Here is a 19101-nt window from a genome sequence, read left to right on the forward strand (position 1 = left end):
CATAAACGTAATTTTTATATATATTTAAAAAGTAGCAAAAAAGAAAGTTACGAAACCTTTTCATAAAATTGGCATCATAGTGCATTTTCTAAATAAAATTAAACCCGATTTCTATGCTGAAAAGGACGCATCAACAGAGATATTTAGGGATATTATATTTATTTATGTATTTATACGGGGAAGTTGGATGAGAACAAAATAGTCGTTCTAATTAATTAATTATGTGCACTTTCTCTTTTCATCCTACATCTTTGCAAAATTTCATCTCAATATTTTCCTGTTTTATTTCTTAGCTTTGTTGCACCATGCTAAGTCCTCTGTTTCGAGCCCACGGCCTCCTGGTGGCCTCACACCCATGGGAGGTGATTGTTGGCACTATCACCCTCACCATCTGCATGTTGTCCATGAACATGTTTACCGGCAACGATCAAATCTGTGGCTGGAATCTGGACTGCCCCAAAACAGAAGAGGTAACACAACCAACAATCCGTCAGTTAATTTTTCATAGGTGCTCACAAGGGCTGGGTAATATGTCTCAAATAAGTTGTTACCACAGTGTCTTGTCATTAATATTATATTAATATCAATAAATCTCAATTCTGAAAACAGATTTTGTTGGCTGTTACTTTTCAAGTGTCTAAAATTCATACAATTCATGCCAACAAAAAAATCAGGCTGTTGGAGCGAGTCGCCCTGCAGCAGATGGTCACACAAGTCACAGGTGAAAGTGTCCAAAATGCTAAGGGTCAAGGAGAGAGTTAGAGATATACAGTACATGGCAGATGACTGAGAGAATAAAATCTGGATTTATTGACTTTGCTATTTGACAGTAGCATCATCATTGCACGACTCCCTATTGTTATGCAGCCCTTGTTCTCATGTTATATTTAAGAACTGTAAAAACTAAGAAGAATAAGGATACTTTACGGTGTCTCTGAATAGTATTCTCCTCCTTTTGTTGCTTTTACAAAAAACTAATTTTAATGATCATGATTGATTAATCATGATCATTAAAATTAGTATTTTTGGCAAAGAAAAATAATAATAAAAAAACTCTTTAGAGTCAAGGTGAAAATTGATTTCTACAAAATACTGGCAATTAAATGAAAATATTTAACATAAAATAGGTGATTCTAAAACCCCCTTCAAGTCAGTATTTAGCTGATGTACCTTTAGCTGCAATCGCAGCAGGGAGTCTGACTGGATTGGTCTCAACTGGACTGCACACCTGGACTCTGCAATTTTCTTCCATTATTTTTTGCATAACTGTTCCATGTTGTATTGGGAATTGACTCCTTTTGAAATCTAATCATCACAATACTCTATCAGTCTAAGTTCTGGACTTTGACTGGGCCACTTCAGAACTTCTGGTTTGCTGGCTTCATATCATTTCTGTGAAGCTTTAGCTGGATGCTCCAGGTCATTGTCTTGAAAACAAACATACTTCAAAGCCATGGTTTTCTTGGAGATGGACACAAGTTAACCTCCAGAATTCGTCTATGTTTTGCTGCATTCATCTTACCTTCTATCTATACAAGCCTTCCAGCGCTTGTTGCCAAGAAGCATCCCCACAGCATGATGCTGCCACCACAGTTCGTCATAGTCAATGACAATGTCAATTTTATTTAAAAAGCACTTTAAAAACAGATATTAACTGCACTGAAGTGCTGTACAGTATTCATAAAACACAAATAAAACACATAAGAATAAAACAAATGAAAACAGACAGGGCAAGTAAATTACAATGTCAGGTCTTATGGAAAAGTTAAAGAATAAAAATGAGCTTTAAGGAGTGATTTAAAGTGTTCCAGACTGGGGGCAGATCTAATGTTAAAAGGCAAGTTGTTCCACAGACTAGGAGCAATGACAGTGAATGCCCGGTCTCCTCTTCTTTTCAGTCTGGTTCTGGGAATATGTAAGAGAAATGTATTATTTGATCAAAGTGTTGTAGAAATGGAATGGTTATGAAGAAGGTCTTAAAGATAAGCTGGGGGCTAAGCCATGTAAAGCGTTAAAAACCAGTAAAAGAATTTTAAAATCAGTCTGATAAGAAACTGGCAGCCAATGAAGAGAAGCCAATATTGGGGTGTTATGTTCTTGTTTCCGGGTTCCAGTTAGCTGCAGCATTTTTAATCATTTTTAGGTTAACAGTGTAAAAAAGATGTTAGGATTTGGGGGGTTTGGTGTTTGGTTTTGCTTTTCATTATGTTTTAGTTCATTTTAGTTTAGCCCTTCATGGTCATTTTAGTTTTATTCTTTTGATGTAAATTATTTTGGTTAGTATTGTCTTGTTTTTTGTTTTCCTTATTTCAATTCCCTTGTAGTGTTTCTAGTTATGTTTATTTCTTAGTTATTTCGTCAACCTATGTTCAGTTATTCACATATGTCCGACTCTTTGTATGCCTTCCTTTAGAGGTCCTAGTTAGTTTATTTCTTTATTCCTTCTAGGGTAGGGTCCTTATTTCAGCTCACTCGCAGTGCGTCTAGTTTTCTTATCTAGCTACCTTAGATTTAGTTCTGTTATGTCTCCATCCATGCCCTGTCTTCCTTTAGTAATCCTAGTTAGGTTATTTCTTAAGACCTTCTAGCTCCCCCTGTAGTGTACCGGGTTTTCTTTAGGTTTAGTTACTTTTTTAAAGTTTAGGTTTACTTTTTGTCTGAATCTATGACCGTCTTTCTTTAGTAATTCTAGGTTATTTCTTTGTTTAGTCCTTATAGTTACTCTAGCTCACAGGTGTCAAACTCCAGTCCTCAATGGCTGGTGTCCTGCAACTTTTAGATGTGCCTCTGCTGCACCAAACCTGAATAGAATATAGGTCATTAGCAAGGAAAACTTATCTACACAAGGAAGAGGTAATTAAGCCATTTCATTCCAGCGTTTTTTTGTACCTGTGGCACATCTAAAAACTGCAAGATAGTGGAGGACTGGAGTTTGTCACCCCTGCTCTAGCTCTATATTCCTTAGTTCTTATTGTTAGATCAGCCTTGTTTCTTTTATAGGTTTGTTTATGTTTTGTTTATGTCTTTTTCTCTTCTAGTTTATCAGGTTTTCTTTAGTCATAGTGTGTCTTCAGCATTAGAAGTATTTTCAGCTCTCTGTTTCCTCCCTTTTGTTTTCCCCAGCAGATCTTCTTTGCTTCCCTGTGCCGCCTTCTCCCTGCCCCTCAGCTAGTTCCTGTGCCAACTACTCACACCTGCAATCAGTTATCTCATCTAATTAGTCCATTGTTCCATTTGCTGCCTCCCAGTATTTAAGGTTCTCTATCTCAGTCACAACTTGCCAGTCTGTCTTGTCACTCCTCTTGCTTCCCTACCTGTATTATGTTATTCCCTTGTGTCTCCAGTGTGCTTTGTGTTTGGATTTTCTTGTACCCTGGACTTTGGATTTTTTGTAAGTTCATTTCTTCACTAAATAGCCCCATTATCCACAAACATCCTTTCACAGGACAATAATGACGGCGTACATAGAAATTTAATTGCAAGTTTGTATAAGATAGGGTAATGTCTTTTTGTTTCCCAGTATTGCAGTGGATCCTGTGATCTAGGTGTGTTCGCCTCAGAGATCCATATTTATACATCGATAATGGCCTCGGTGGTGACATTTGAATTTGCTTTGTTCTCTTCGACTTCCATGTTCACCTGCTGCCACAGATTGTCATCGGAGAAAAAAATAAAATGCATCTGTGTTACTAACTCATTGTAATTATGTGGAGTGATTTGCAAGAACATTAAAATACAAATAAACACAATTAACAATCATGACAAACCTGAACCGGGAGCAGATTGTTTGAAGGTCCGGTTCAATCGCCTGCTTTCTGGAAACACCAGGGTTTATCATGGAGTGTTAACTGGTTCATCCCCCTCATGCTGGGCGCGATGATGCCTCAGCATTGTGGAAGTGCTCCGGTTACAGACAGCACCTGGGAGCAAATCCAACATTTCATCTACAATAGAAATAAAGGTTAATCCATGTAAATTAATTAAAATATTCTATAAAAAGGAACTGGAATAATCCAAAAGAAAAATGATCAAAAGTGGAAATGAGAATGGAATAATCATTTACCTTATTCTCTGTGATAAGATGAAAATGATCCTACACAAGGGAAACTTCCCCTGCCTTGGTTGATCCATGCCGGTATTCAAATATGAACCAAAAACTAACGTAAGGCAAAGAACACATTATCCATACAACAAAACCCACAAACGTGTCAACACAGTTTCTCCCTCATAAATACAATTTGGCACGTTCACATCCAAACGACATAGGAACTGTATTGGTCACGTGGTTTTCCTTAAAACCCTTAAAAACCCAGCACATTCAGCTTTCATGTTTTTTTTATTTTGTTTTTTTCATTCAGATGGCTTCCCGCGCCCCACAGTTTGGGAACCTCTGCCTTAGATCAACATTTAGCTACTTTTATAAACTGTGGAGTATTTATTAATTTAGACCAACATTTAGCTTTATACTTTTAATATTGGAGCAAGAACGAGAGAAACTCCTCTTGGTTCACAAATCTAGAACAAACTTAGAAAGTGCCATCTACTTAACAACCCAGAACAAGAATCACACATGGAAAACCAACACATAGCTCTATATTGTTCAAATTTAGAACTAAGTCCAGAACAACTTGAACCAACATTTGGTTCAAAGATTTGAACCTACTAATGGAATCAAACATGGAGAACCAACATTTAGTTTTATCAGAGCAAGAATCCAGAGAAACCCCTACCAGCTAATAATTATTTACTTCTTATTCTTATTAAACATGGGGAACCAATATATAGTTTTACACTTTTATCTTTTAATCTTTCTTTTGGTTTGTATTTTCTTCTAATTCATGTAAAGGACTTTGAACTGCCTTGTTGCTAAAAATGTGCTATATAAATAAACTTACCTTACCGTAACAACTGTTGAGAGCTTTGAACAGCTTGTGATGGTGTATTTCTTTATATTTTCTGTGACCTTGTTGCTTACAGGAAATTCTAAGCAGTGACATCATCATCCTGACCATCACTCGTTGTATAGCCATTGTCTACATATATTTTCAATTCCAGAGCTTAAGACAACTGGGGTCCAAATACATTCTAGGTAAGATATTGTTTCCACACCAGCATATTTGCAGGATACTGGAAGCATGTAAAATGTAACAGTTTTCAACTGTATTTCTTTGTTGATGCATTTTCTTCTAGGAATTGCTGGTCTTTTTACCATTTTTTCCAGCTTCGTGTTCAGCACAGTTGTTATTCACTTTTTTGATAAGGAGCTCACTGGCCTCAAGTAAGATTGCTCTAAATATATCATTTTATCAGCTTGTTGTGCAGTAAGCTCTAACATGTCCTTGTCCTACAGCGAGGCGCTGCCCTTTTTCTTGCTTCTCATTGACCTTTCCAAAGCCTGCACCCTTGCCAAGTTTGCCTTAAGCTCCAATTCTCAGGTAAAACAAGACATTTTCTTGCAGCTTGTTGAAACTTTCTTTAAAAAATTGCGATGCTTTTTCCCTCTATGCTTTTTCAGGATGAAGTGAGGGAAAACATTGGAACTGGCATGGCTGTACTTGGACCTACCTTCACTTTAGATGCTCTGGTGGAGTGCTTACTCATTGGAGTAGGAACCATGTCAGGTACTTCCTTCTGCTCTGACGTTGCAAAAAAAATGTAAAGTGAGTCAATCAAACCGGTATCACTGAAAAGAGCAGAAAGTGGCCTTTAAAGAGAGAAGTGCCTACCCAGATAGCAAAATATGAGTGAATCAATGTTGAAATATGGTTAGGCAGAAATTTTGAATCCACGTTGAGGCCTGACATTGAAAATATACAGAATATGTATTCATGAATATTTTAATGTTTGTTGACATATATAATCACACATTTACCTAGCAAGCTGCAGCATAGACACAAAACAATGCAGTTATTTTTCAATAAAAGAAATATCACCAAACTTACTGCAAGAGTGCTCAGAATAGAATTCAATTCAGAAGCAGACTGCAAACAAGCCACCAGCAAAGGCGCTGTGTAGTTGGGACATACCACTGGTGTATCAAGGGAGAAGTGGACTGGTCCACTGCTTGTAGTGACTTGTAGATATTTTTATGTTAACACATTGCACACCAACAGGCAGCAATAATTTTTACAGACAAGTAAGAAAATGTAAGTAAGTAAACTTTGCACTTTATATAGCACCTTTCACAGACATAAAAATCACAAAGTGCTTTACAAAAAAGGAAACACATCAATAATAAAAAAACCTCTAAAATCAATGAACAAAATTAACCCAAAGCCAGTCTGAAGAAATAAGTCTTGAGACATTTTTTAAATGCGTCAGTCGACTCGGAGCAGCGCATTGATAGAGGGAGATGTTCCAGAGCCTTGGGGCCTCCACCTGAAATGCTCTGTCACCACGAGTTTTAAAATGAGTTCTGGGAACCGATGGCAGCATCTGATTAGAAGACCTCAGAGTCCTTGACGGACAGAGAGGCTTCAGAAGGTCCAATATATATTTGGGAGCCTCACCATGAAGTGCTTTAAAAGCTAAAACCAAAATTTTAAAATGAGTCCTAAAATACACCAGGAGGCAGTGGAGAGAGGTCAGAACAGGAGTTATGTGATCTGTTCTGTGGGTTCTAGTTAAAAGCCTGGCTGCAGCATTTTGCACAGACTGAAGGGAAGCCATGGAGGATATACTCAGACCCACTAAAAGGCCGTTACAGTAATCTAAATGAGAAGAAATAAAAGCATGGACAATCATTTCTAATTCCTTCTATGATAAAATAGCTCGCAGCTTCGAAATATTCCTTAAATGGTAAAAACAGTTGCAAACTAACAATTTGCAATGATTGTCCAATGACAAAGAACTGATGAAGAGAACACCCAGATTTCTGAGGCTATTTTTATTCAAAGGGTTTAAAAACCCAAGATGCTTCCTGATTTCCATGATTTTATCATCAGGAGATACGATAAGCGTCTCGGTCCTGCCTGCAGGTGGTTGTCATTCAGCCAGATTTTAATGCCAGGCAGGCAGTTACTGAGTTCAGTCAATTTATAAAATTCATAAGATTGAAATGAACAATATATTTGAATATCGTCAGCATACACATGGTATGAGACGTTACTGTAGCAATTTAAAACAAAACCCGGTGGGCGCAAGTACAATAAAAAGAGGAGTGGGCCCAAAACGGAACCCTGGGGCATCCCACAGGACAGCTGAGCAACATCAGAGAAAACATTGTTCATAAAAACAGTAAAAGACCTATCAGATAAATAAGAGTTAAACCAGTTTAAAACAGAGCCAGAAATACCAAAAAGATCTCTTAGTCTTTTGATAAGAACAGTGAGATCCACAGTGTCAAAAGCTGAAGTCAGGTCCTGAACAACAAACACAGTGAACCTTCCAGAATCAGCTGCCATCAACACATCAGTAGAAACTTTTAATCATGCTGTTTCTGTGGAATGCAGTCTACGAAAACCAGGATTGAAAAACACTGAAGTTGGGATTTCAATCATAGGAATTCGACCATGAAACAACATTGATTCCATGAAATCTTTTCAACATCAGTTAAGTGGCCAGAATTGGATGATTGTTTAATGGTTGATCCACTGTCAACCTGAACCATAATTTTAACCTTTTTGATCATAATTCAACGTTGAACTAACATCTCTTGCTATTTGGATAATCATTGTCATCATCAACACAGATTACAAGCAAGGATCTAATTTTAAGTTTTGATCAGTTCTTATTTGCTCTCCACTTTTAAAATGTAAACTCTAGATGGGCTAGAAAATAAACAAAAAATAGCTGTAAAGTGGCACATACTTTTGTGGAAGTTTATAAACAGTTCAGATGTTCCCCACTGAGGTATGAATAATTTCAGGAGCTAAATGATGTCAGATTAGGACATCAGAGTCCAACAAATCATCCAGTTTTAGCTATTTTAGTGTCAAAAGTGAGATTAGGATTTGGTACCCTACAAATAACACAACTCAGCTACTTGTGATTATGGATTACTAAAAAAAAGTAGTTTGAACTACATATACATAGTTGTACATTAGCAACAGCTGATAGCCGTATTAGGAAACTATAAGTTTTATTTCAACTTGACCACACTTCAGCTTGTCAGATGAAAAAGTTCAACATTCTTTCAATGCTAAAATAGATTATAAGTTTCTACACTGGGGCCTCTGTTTTACGCTACATATTTATTTGGTGCTGCTTCTTATCCAGGACTCTTGAAAAAGAGGCTTTTTATCTCAATGCGATTTTGTCCTGCTTAAAGATTAAATAAAAAAAAAACATTGGTAAGAGCAGTAACAGTTTTATGTGGACAAATGAAACAGGAAATGAAAAGTCCTGTTTCATTTGGAAAACAATGCATCTTTTTTTTAATCATATCTTGCAAATTTTATTAGAATACTCCAGATATTGCCTTGATCTTGTTGTAATATTTCCTAAAGTTTTAACTCAGCTACACATATAATATATGTTGTCATTGAAAGAATATGCTTTAAATACTTTGTGATTGTTTGTTTTTGCACTGTGGTTCCTTCTTATGGGAATTACAACTGCTGAAATTTTTTCTTGTGTCTTTAAGGTGTGAAACAGCTGGAAATCATGTGTGGCTTTGGATGCATGTCTGTTTTAGCCAACTATTTTGTGTTTATGACTTTCTTCCCTGCCTGTGTCTCACTGGTCCTTGAGGTAAAACCCACTTTTTGAGCTCCCATAGATAGCTGTACTACTGAAACCTTTTTTTCATCATGTTGATTTTTTTAATATATACATTTGCTCCAGTTGTCACGTGAGAGTCAGGAAGGTCACCCGATCTGGCAGCTAAGTGACTTCTCCAGAGTGATGGAGGAGGAGGACAACAAACCCAATCCTGTAACTCAGAGAGTCAAAATGATCATGGTAATGTTTTGTATGCGAAGAAAATCCTTTCTATGTATTTATTTTGTAAGGGTGTGTGCATCATTGCTGGTTCCTCTATGTGCAGTCTCTTGGACTGGTGATGGTTCATGCCCACAGCCGATGGATTTCCAAACCATTGTCCTCAAATACAACAGGAAGTAATGAACAACTTGGCATGGAGCTGGATCAGTTATCTCCTAGAAGAATCGAGCCAGAAATGCCACTGTGGCACTTCTACCTCAGCAGGTAGGGCTCATCTGAGCACTTTTCTTTAAACAATTTTTTGTGTTTTGCAGTGTGTGCAGAAAACATGACATACATTTGCTTTAACTCTCACCCATTACCAGGATCTCTTTTGTCCAAGGACTTGCAGCGTGAACAATTCTTTGTTCATGCTGCAAGCACATGTGGCCCATATCAGATTTGGATGTGGTCAAGTGTCCAGGCCAGACTTTTTAGAATAAAAGTTAACACTCAGAACTGACCCGTATATGATTTTTCGGAGTTAGATTTGAGCCACTTCCATACGTAGTCCTGAATCCGACTTGTTTCCAGTCTTTTTGAATGTAATTCCATTTGGAATAACCAAAGCAGCTTTGATGTGACTTTGATACCACTTTCCATTGATGTTCCTGATAACTGTGCAGTGGTGGGAGGTGTTAGTATTCAGCAAGATGGACAACACAATCCAAAATTAACACGTTTCTCCACAGAGATGGGTCTCTGTAGATTTACTGATGCACAATGTCTGGCTGCACCCTGGCTCCACTTCTTCTGCTTCTGGGTCAAAGATGTATTATTTCAAGTTTATCTCCTGTAGCACATTTCAGCGAAAGTGCTTTACATCATGAAAGAACATAAATACAGAGTCATAGAACACAGTCAAGAATTGAAACATGACATTTTGTCAAATGCCATCGTTACACATCAGATTGTTTAACAATTAATTGATTACGTTTCAAAAGCAACTCTAGACAGCTGGGTTTTTAGCCTTCATTTAAAGGAACTCAGTGTTTCGTCTGTTTTACAGTTTTCTGGAAGTTTGTTACACATTTGTGGTGCATAGAAGCTGAATGCTGCTTCTCCTCGTTTGTTTCTGGGGATGCAGAGCAGAACCAGAACCAGAGGATCTCAACAACAGCAGATCTTCAATGTATTGTTGTACTAATCTGTTCAGTGATTTATAAACTAACAGTATTTTAAAGTCTATTCTCTGAGCTACAGGGTGTCAGTGTAGGGACTTTAAAACTGGGGTGATGTTTTCTATCTTCCTGGTTTTAGTCAGAACAGCAGCAGCAGCGTTCTGGATCAGCTGCAGCTGGATTTTTTTTGTTTTTTTAGTCAGACCTGTGAAGACGCTGCTGCAGTAATCAATACAACTAAAGATAAACATGGATGAGTTTCTCTAATGCTGAGACATAAGTTCTCTATTTCTAGAAATGTTTTTCAGGTGATAGAAATGGTTGTACCACTGTATGTCTGTAGCCATTTTTCCATGTCTGAGATGCTAATGTAAATGCTCAGTTAGAAGGGTGTGGCCAGCAGCAGCTCACTGGCATAATTTTGTCGTAACCCAGCGCATTCCTTAATGAGCTCAAAACAGGCAGAACTGATTGGGCAAAATCTCAATATTGGAGAATGATTTTGTGTATTAAATGTTATGAACATGTTTTGTTTAGCCCCACAGATCTATCTTAGCTTGTTCAATGAGTCATAATAGTGAACCTTTAAATATATTGAATGTTTTGAGTTATTGTTGCAGAAAATCTCCAATTCACCAAATAATTAAGTTTGTTAAATAAATATGTTGACCATCGCTCAGTCTGTATCTTGAGAATTAAGTCATGACCAAAGCAAAAAAATAAATAAAAAAAAATAACAGCAAGAAGAATACCAGCCTGCAGTCAGTCATGAACCTGATTAACCTGTTTGTCTTGTTTACAGAATGATAACTATGGACATAGAGCAAGTGATCTGTCTGGCCTTGGCTCTGCTGCTGGCTGTCAAGTACATCTTCTTTGAGCAAGTGGAGATGGAATCTACACTGTCTCTTAGGAACCCCATCACCATGGCTGCTCCCAGCCCAAACCAGCAATACAAGACCTGCTGCATGAGGAAGTCTTCTGCACCCAGATCTGCAGCCCCTGCAGCCCCCTGCAGGGAGGAGAGAGGTGTGTCTGCCCTCACTGACGATCATGGAACAGATAAGCTTGTGTAGCACTGTGTCTTATTCCAACTTGTCTCCCTAGATGAAGTTATTCGGCCATTTCCGGCCTCCACCATTGACTGTCAGTCAAAGAGCTTGTTTGTCATTGGGGAAGAAGATGGGGAGATGAAGTATGACAACACTGAGCCCAGTCTGCTGCAGAATCCCAGAGGACTTGATGAATGTGTGTCTATCTTTAACAACCCTGAGGTAAAACAGAGAAGAAATCCTATAATGCCCCTTTAACAATTCACAAGTCATATGATTACATTTTTAGAATTTAAATGTGACTATTTTTTTGTTTTGTTTTGTACACATAAGGTTAGAATATAGACCTTTGAGAATCTGGTGAAAACCACATTATTAGGCTCACGTCTGCATATTTAAAAGAGGGTGTACTTACTTTCCTATGATTCTTACCATTATATTTATATTTATAGCCTCACCTACATTTTAGCATCATAGACACAATCAGAACTATCTAATTGATAAGGCTATAACCACTAAATACATAGTTGATTGGTCAGAATCAATTATAAAATAAGTGTTTTGAAATAGATAATTTTACAGTTTAAATAGGCCACCCATAGGCCTTTCATTGGAATGGCCTATGGGTGGAGCAACAGCTATTCAGACTCCAATAATAACCACCAGCTCCTATAACGTTGAAAAGTTTGGTTGTGTTTCTGCAGCAAGGGCCATATCATCTAAGTGATGCTGAGGTGATGCTGCTGGTTACCTCCAAACACATCCCAGCATACAAACTGGAGACTTTGATGGAGAAACCAGAGAGAGGAGTGGCGATACGAAGACAGATGATCTCTGCCAAGCTTTCTTGTCCTTCTGCACTCTCCTCCCTTCCATACATCAACTACGACTACTCCAAGGTGACATTGAAAGCTATACAAGAAACCCTACAACCACATGAACCTGTGTCTTTAACAAAGATGCATTTTCTAGGTTATGGGTACCTGCTGTGAGAATGTGATTGGTTACATCCCAGTACCGGTTGGAGTTGCAGGACCGCTACATCTGGATGGAAAACAGTTCCAGGTTCCCATGGCAACTACAGAAGGTTGCTTAGTTGCAAGCACTAACCGAGGCTGTCGTGCAATTGCTGTAAGTGTTTGAATTGTTGTTACTGGCTTTTACAGGCACTAGCCCCATAACACATTTAGCTCCATGAAATTTCAATTCAAGAAGGTGAAGTTTTCCTGATGAAATATTACATGCACCAGGACTGGTGTCGGTGTAACAGACACTGATTTTTCCTGTAAACAGGATAGAACAGGTTGAAGTAACGAGGCAGAAACAACTGTACTTCTCAAGTCTTCCTGTAATGAACAGTTTCTTTTAATCCTTCCATATAAAGGCACAACTTCTTCTACACTTCATTCTCATGGTAACTCCCATTCGCTACCCAGTATTTTACTGTATCAACAATATACATTTTTTTTTCTTCTGTACATAAACATTCTCACAGAAAGGCATATGGCTAAACAGATCACAGGTGACATATTCATAACTGATAACTAAAGTAAATTAAACAATGTGTACATGACAACAATAAAACACTAAAACTCTATAAAAACTACGTTAACAATACTAAATAAGTTCCTCAAAAGGTTACGTTGTGAGAGTAAGACGATTATAGACCTTACTAACCCGTAAACAGGATAAAACAGGTTGAAGTAATGAGGCAGAATCAACTCCGTACTTCTCAAATCCTCCTGGAATCTGTTCTGAAGCCAGTTGTCAGTTATTGCTGGGTTTCAGATGACGTAACACTTACGTCACCCAAATCACATAGAGGGCCACAAGTAAATTCCGCCCATTTATTTCTGTTGATCCAGCATCAAAATGTCTAAAGTCTGAGACCCCGTTTACATGACAACGATTTTGGGTGAAAACGGAAGAGTTTTGTTGCGTTTGTGGTGTACATTTACACAAAACCACCGAATGTTTTCTCTGACAATGGCACAGATTGAAAACGGGTTCCAGAGTGCGATGTTTCTGAAACGTACCGATGTCCGTTGTTGTGTAAACAGAGAAAATGGATCTTTTCTTCCAGAGAATCCCCAGCTCATGCATAGTATGACGCAAAACATAGCTGCTTCCTACAATCCACAGAAGAAGAAACTACTCACAATGCTGGTGTTACTACGATTCGTGTTTCCCCATCAGATACGGTTCCCTCAGGATCTCTTCACCGCTCCGCACCGCCCAGGTGGCAAAATACACGGCTGCTTGTTCAGCCTCTTATCTAGAGAACTACCTCCATGAAGTTCTCTAGACCAGCCCTGGCTCCAGACGAGTTTAACAAGGGGGGCATCGACTTTTTTTTTTTTTTGGGGGGGGGGGGGGGGGGGGCATAATGAATGTACGTAGCTGAACATAGACAACAACATCAGTAGCCTACAGGCTACTTGTTAACAAGCTTAGCTAGTCATCTTTTAGCTATCATTACCTGCATCCAACAGCTTTACTCAACTCAAGTCGGTTAGTTTGGGGGGAAAACTGTGCAAAGTTATTTGCGTTTTGCTGGTTTGCTGCCATCAGTGTTGTGTTCAAGACCACCTAACCCGAGACCAAGACAAGACCAAGACCAGAGTGTATCAAGACCGAGACAAGACCAAGACTTTTGGGGTCTGAGACCAAGTCAAGACCAAGACCGAGGGGAGTCGAGACCGAGCCAAGACCAAGACCAGCGGCCCGCGCTACATGACACAATAAAATGTAAAATATGATCGAAATTGCTTCTCAAAATAATCTGAAAGATCCATATTACCATAAAACACCTAGATATTAAATACTTAATACATTTTACCAATATTAAATATTCCATTTATGTGCTAAAAAGTGTGATGGTCTCATGCCATCCCTAAAAACATAACGCCCTGGGCATTTGCCCATATTGCTCATATAAGAAACCACCACTGTTGCACCATTAAACATAGCAATTGAGGCAATGCCCTGACGGTAAATAACGCTCAACCATGACCACTGACCAAGGAGCAACAAGCAAGAAGTAAACAAACAGAAGGCGCTCATCGTGACTGTTTTCACTCTCATTCCCAGTACATGAAGCCAGGTAGTCTGACACCATGGCAGACATTACAGCTGCCACTTTGAACAAAAACAATCAAAGAGCAATGTGCATGCTCTGCGTGCTCTTTCGTTCTTGTTTTAGTTATTTGTAAAATTAAATATCAACGTACATAATTAAATAAAATAATGATGCAGTGCACACAGAGCATTACAAGAACAAAGAACCGGTGTTCTGTCAGGTCAGATCGTCATACGCTTAGCACGAACTCACGGTGTTCTGTCAGATCAGCATACATTGTCAGATAGTCATACCTTAGCTCAGACATGCATACGCTGTCATTACCATATGATTTTATTTAATCAGCAACATAGAATCATGACGTAGATCATCATACACTTGGTTATTAACAGTTGTATGGCATCCAGCTGCAGCCAGACCTGCTTTAAACACACTTAGAAACCATGACAATGCATGTATATCTATCTAGTTATCATATTATGTCATATTATAAACAATTTAATTACTTATTTTCATCATAACTACACTGACGGTCGGACTTAATGCGCATGCGTTGGCATGGTACTCACTGCATGTATGCTATTTTGACAGCGTATGGCTATGTGATAGAACAACGGCTGTATCTGTCAGACACGTCATTACCATAAGATTTCATTTAATCAACAACATAGAATCATGACGTAGATCGTCATACACTTTGTTATTAACAGTTGTATGGCATTCTGACTTAGCGGTTAAGTGAGTTTTACATGAGCGTGTGTTGTAGCTGACTCCAGCTGCAGCCAGACCCTGCTTTAAATACACTTTGAAACCATGACAACACATGTATATCTATATAGTTATCATTGAAAACAATTTAATGACTTATGTTCATCATAACTTGCTGCGTATGGTGAACTGACAACTCCTCTGACGGTCGGATTTCTTAATGCTTACTGCATGTATGCTATCCTGACAGCGTATGGCTATCTGATAGAACAACGGCTCTCCGTGAGCGACACTCCAGTCCTATCTAATAAGTAAAGAGCCGTGGAGAAGAATAGACTGTTTCTGAATGTCACATCACTATATTGCAGACTTTTGGACATAGCGTTGTCCCATATATGCGACAAGTCAGTCAACATCTCCGCACAATAATTCAGCACAGTGAGTGATAACATTTTTCATCACAATGCTTATGTGTCTCTGTACAGCTAGCTTTGCTAGCATCACGTTAACGGATCTTACCTTCTTTGAGCTACTTTTCTAAGTGACGAAAAAAGTTAAGACGTTGTCCCCACCGTCTGTGAAAGCGAAGCGCTGCTGAGTTAGCTGTGGCCATCGGATTTCTTATGATTTATGCAGCGCTATTATATTACTGACGATTAGACAAACATTTTCTGCCGCTGAGAGGAAACCACTGCGCATGTCCTGGAGCGCCCGCGCGAGTGAAAGGTGGGAAGGGGAGGGGGGAGTAACAGAAACACGTAGTGGCTTGGATTTTAATAGGTGTGTTTTGCATCCACTGAAAACAAAGATGTTAACAAATAAACTGGACAGTATGCTGTACATTTAGTGATATTTTCACAGTTGCGGTCTTGACTGGTCTTGAAATAAAATGCCGAGTCCTCAGCGCCCGAGACCGAGACAAGACCGAGACCAAATGCGGTCGAGTCCGAGACGAGACCATCAAAAAATGGTCTTAAGACCGGTCTTAAGACCAAGACCAACTTCGAGTACCACAACACTGGCTGCCATGATTCTTACACACACCTGCGCAGCAGCAGCAGGTCTACTTCGCTCCCGTACAGGTGTAAATCCAGCGCGAGCGTCTCAGCGTTTATGTGGCGTTTGAAGGCGGCTCGGAAAAACAGGTTACGACTTGTTAACAACGGATTAAACTTTTTTAACTGCTGAAAAAGGTGACAGAGGACACGGATTGGGAAGTGTGGAAGCTCCTATTGTATCAAATTGATATTGGCCATTCCAAGGTAAAAACAATAAACAGCTTCCAGTCAGGGGGGGGGGGGGAGGGGAGGTGGAGATCAATGTCCCCTAGCCCTATGGACACTGTGAAAGCTCAAACAAGGAGTTTCAGCAAAGTTATCCCACATTTTTCAACTGCACCCTAATCAGACGCACATAGTGTTTTCTCCCAGTCTATGAGAGAACGGTACCTGATGGGGAAACGCGAATCCACGTGCCTTCAATTTCTTCAGTTTCAAAGAACCTAGCACCAACTAGCGCGCAAGAGCATTACATGTTTTCGATGTGTACCGTTACTGTGTAAACAAAGATTGTAATTAGAACGTTTTCATGTAGATGATCCAACAAAAACGGAACAAAAATTCCGTTTTTGTTGGATCATGGGCGTTTACACCAACCGTTCAAATAAACGTTATTTTTGTATTTCGAAGGTAGTTGGTCACAAGGGAGTTAATTTTAAAAAACTTACTGAAAAAAGAGGAGAAAAGTGGATCAGTGCAGAAACAATGCCAGAGTTTGCAGCACCACTTTCTAACAGGAAACAATCGCATCGTTTAAATTGTATTTCAGATATTTTGTTGGACAGTTACTTAGAAAGACAAGCATTCATATGTAAGGTAAGATATATTATTTTTGTGCCCTAGCGTGGTTGTCCACGCTAGGGCACAGAGTGCTAATGTTGTTAGCAGCTACCTCAGTGCCGAGTCACGGGTAGAAAATATGTTTATTCAGTGGGACTTTCATCCTAAAAAAATAAATAAATAAAAAAGCTAAATAAGTTAAATATAATCTACCCAACCATATAGTCACAGTGAGCTGTTAATATTCCCCCACATGCTTTGTGTCTGACCACGAACTATACTAGCCAGACGAACACGGGGTTTCTCTAGATCGGTGCTAATCGTTGACCTACATTGGACCTGAATCCAGCGTCCTGCAGCGACTCAACATTAACGTACAACTCGAGTATGAATTTGGGTTTACAGAAGCTAAATAAATTATTTACCAGGAGATTCAAGCTCATAAAAAAACATGGTTAGTTCGTTGTTAGCGATAGCATCGTTATCATAGACTAATTACTTAAAATAGCACAACTCACTACTCACCCAGCAGAAACTAGTTGACTGTCATCTTATGCTTCTTTTGATCCTAAATGCTTGACTCAACCTGAAAGTAAATGATTGTATTTTACAGGCTTTTGAAAACTTTCTTCTGGCTCATGGTATAATACGGAGGTTCCCAAACTGTGGGGCGCGCCCCCTAGGGGCCATTGCAGGCGCCTTGCCATTTCAGGTGGGGTTGGGGAGTGGGGGGTGCGGGAAGCCGTCTGGATTTAAAAACAAAAAACATGAACGCTGCATGCCTCGGTTTTTACCTTTGAATGGCCAACTCTCTGTTATTCCTATGTCAATTTGATACAGTAGAGGCTTCCGCACTTCCCATATCTGTGTCCTGTGTCACTTTTATCAGCAGTTAAAACTGCTTAATCCTTTGTTAACATGTGGTAACCTGTTTTTCGGAACCGCCTTTAAACGCAACATGAGCGCTATGACACTCACGCTGGGTTTACACCTGTGCTGCAGCGAAGGAGACCTGCTGCTGCTGTGCAGAGCTACACAGGTGTGTTAGAATCATGGCAGCAAACCAGCAAAACGCAAATAACTTTTCACAGTTTTTCCCCCAAACTAACCGACTGAGTTGAGTAAAGCTGCTGGAAGCAGGTAAAGTTAGCTAAAAGATGACTAGCTAATATCCAGGCACGGAGCTATAGTGGGGGCTGGGGCCTGTGCCCAGATGGGTGCCCATGGTGGCCCGGGTTTGGAGGTGCCAGGGAGGGAGGAATGGTTTCAGGTCACTTTAATTTATGATTATAGACGGAGAAAGTGCGCCATTGTAACAGGTGTAGAATGGATCACGACAGGAACCAGGATTTGCATTGATTTATTCCTGTTTAGAACAAAAACATATTCAGCAGCAGCTCCTGGCTCTGGTTCTCCCACACACACCTCTCCACAGCGCAGCTTGGCGCGAACTGACAGGAATGGGTTAAAATCATCTAAAGTTCACAAATAATAATAAAATAAAATCTGCATTCATACAAAACAATTAAAATAAAACTGAAACAGAAATAATCTGCCCAAAGGTTACAATTTTACACAGTAATATAAAAATATACCAAAATACATGCATTTAACAACCAGATAACATTTTGAAATAATTCACATACCTGTTTAGAACAAAAACATATTCAGCAGCAGCTCCTGGCTCTGGTTCTCCCACACACACCTTTACCATCCAAAAGAACAAAAATAAAATAACCATGTTGGCACGGTAAACTGAATAAATGCAAAAAACGTGGGAATTAAATACCCAGAACAGTGCTGTGCTAAACATCAAAAAGTTAACCAACTATTTACAAGTTATGAGTTGAACAGCATACTTTTTCTTTTTACATTTTTAATATTTTAATGTACAAGCAGAAGACAACTCTGTGCGCTTACCTCTCCACAGCGCAGCTTGGCACGAACTGAGGAAGGCAGCGGGAACACACAGGATGTGACACGGAGACAGGAAACAAGAAAATAAAAGCTTCTCCACCAAAATAAAATACAATTCAAAAACCAAGGAAAAACTAATATGGGGATGGATTTGGGGCCACATTAGGATCCAAAATAAAACAGTATAAAACAGAAATAAGTGCAAAGGTGACAGCAATCATGTAAATTCAACAAGGTGTTTTGAGAAGGTTCATCAAAAAAATAAAAAATTAAAATTAACTCAGCTACACCATCGCCTGTTCAGAAAGGTTTATGTAACGTTGAATTTACTGTCCCTCAATGGAATATATAGTAGTCAGTCCCAGTGACTGTTTCACTGACGGTTTAGCCAATGTGCTTCCTGGGTAAAAATCAAACAACAAAACGCGGAACAACACCCCCCTCCACCCCCCTCAACAGTTTCG

At 39.1% G+C, this 19101-nt stretch overlaps 1 protein-coding gene across 1 annotated transcript in view; it reads left to right on the forward strand.

Annotated features, from left to right (window-relative positions):
* LOC106910235 (3-hydroxy-3-methylglutaryl-coenzyme A reductase-like) overlaps positions 1 to 19101 on the forward strand; it is a 41353-nt gene that overhangs the window by 325 nt on the left and 21927 nt on the right. The window contains exons 2-13 of the mRNA XM_088009175.1: positions 294 to 470; positions 4978 to 5089; positions 5191 to 5278; positions 5351 to 5435; positions 5516 to 5621; positions 8585 to 8691; positions 8785 to 8901; positions 8987 to 9147; positions 10846 to 11072; positions 11151 to 11317; positions 11800 to 11994; positions 12068 to 12226. Of these exons, the coding sequence (XP_087865301.1) occupies positions 306 to 470; positions 4978 to 5089; positions 5191 to 5278; positions 5351 to 5435; positions 5516 to 5621; positions 8585 to 8691; positions 8785 to 8901; positions 8987 to 9147; positions 10846 to 11072; positions 11151 to 11317; positions 11800 to 11994; positions 12068 to 12226 (1689 nt within the window). The 5' untranslated portion in view covers positions 294 to 305. The remainder of the gene's footprint in view (positions 1 to 293; positions 471 to 4977; positions 5090 to 5190; positions 5279 to 5350; positions 5436 to 5515; positions 5622 to 8584; positions 8692 to 8784; positions 8902 to 8986; positions 9148 to 10845; positions 11073 to 11150; positions 11318 to 11799; positions 11995 to 12067; positions 12227 to 19101) is intronic.

The sequence above is a fragment of the Poecilia mexicana genome, unplaced genomic scaffold, assembly GCF_051168715.1.
Source record: "Poecilia mexicana isolate PSO_F unplaced genomic scaffold, ASM5116871v1 scaffold_9, whole genome shotgun sequence".
NCBI classification, from domain to species: Eukaryota; Metazoa; Chordata; class Actinopteri; order Cyprinodontiformes; family Poeciliidae; genus Poecilia; species Poecilia mexicana.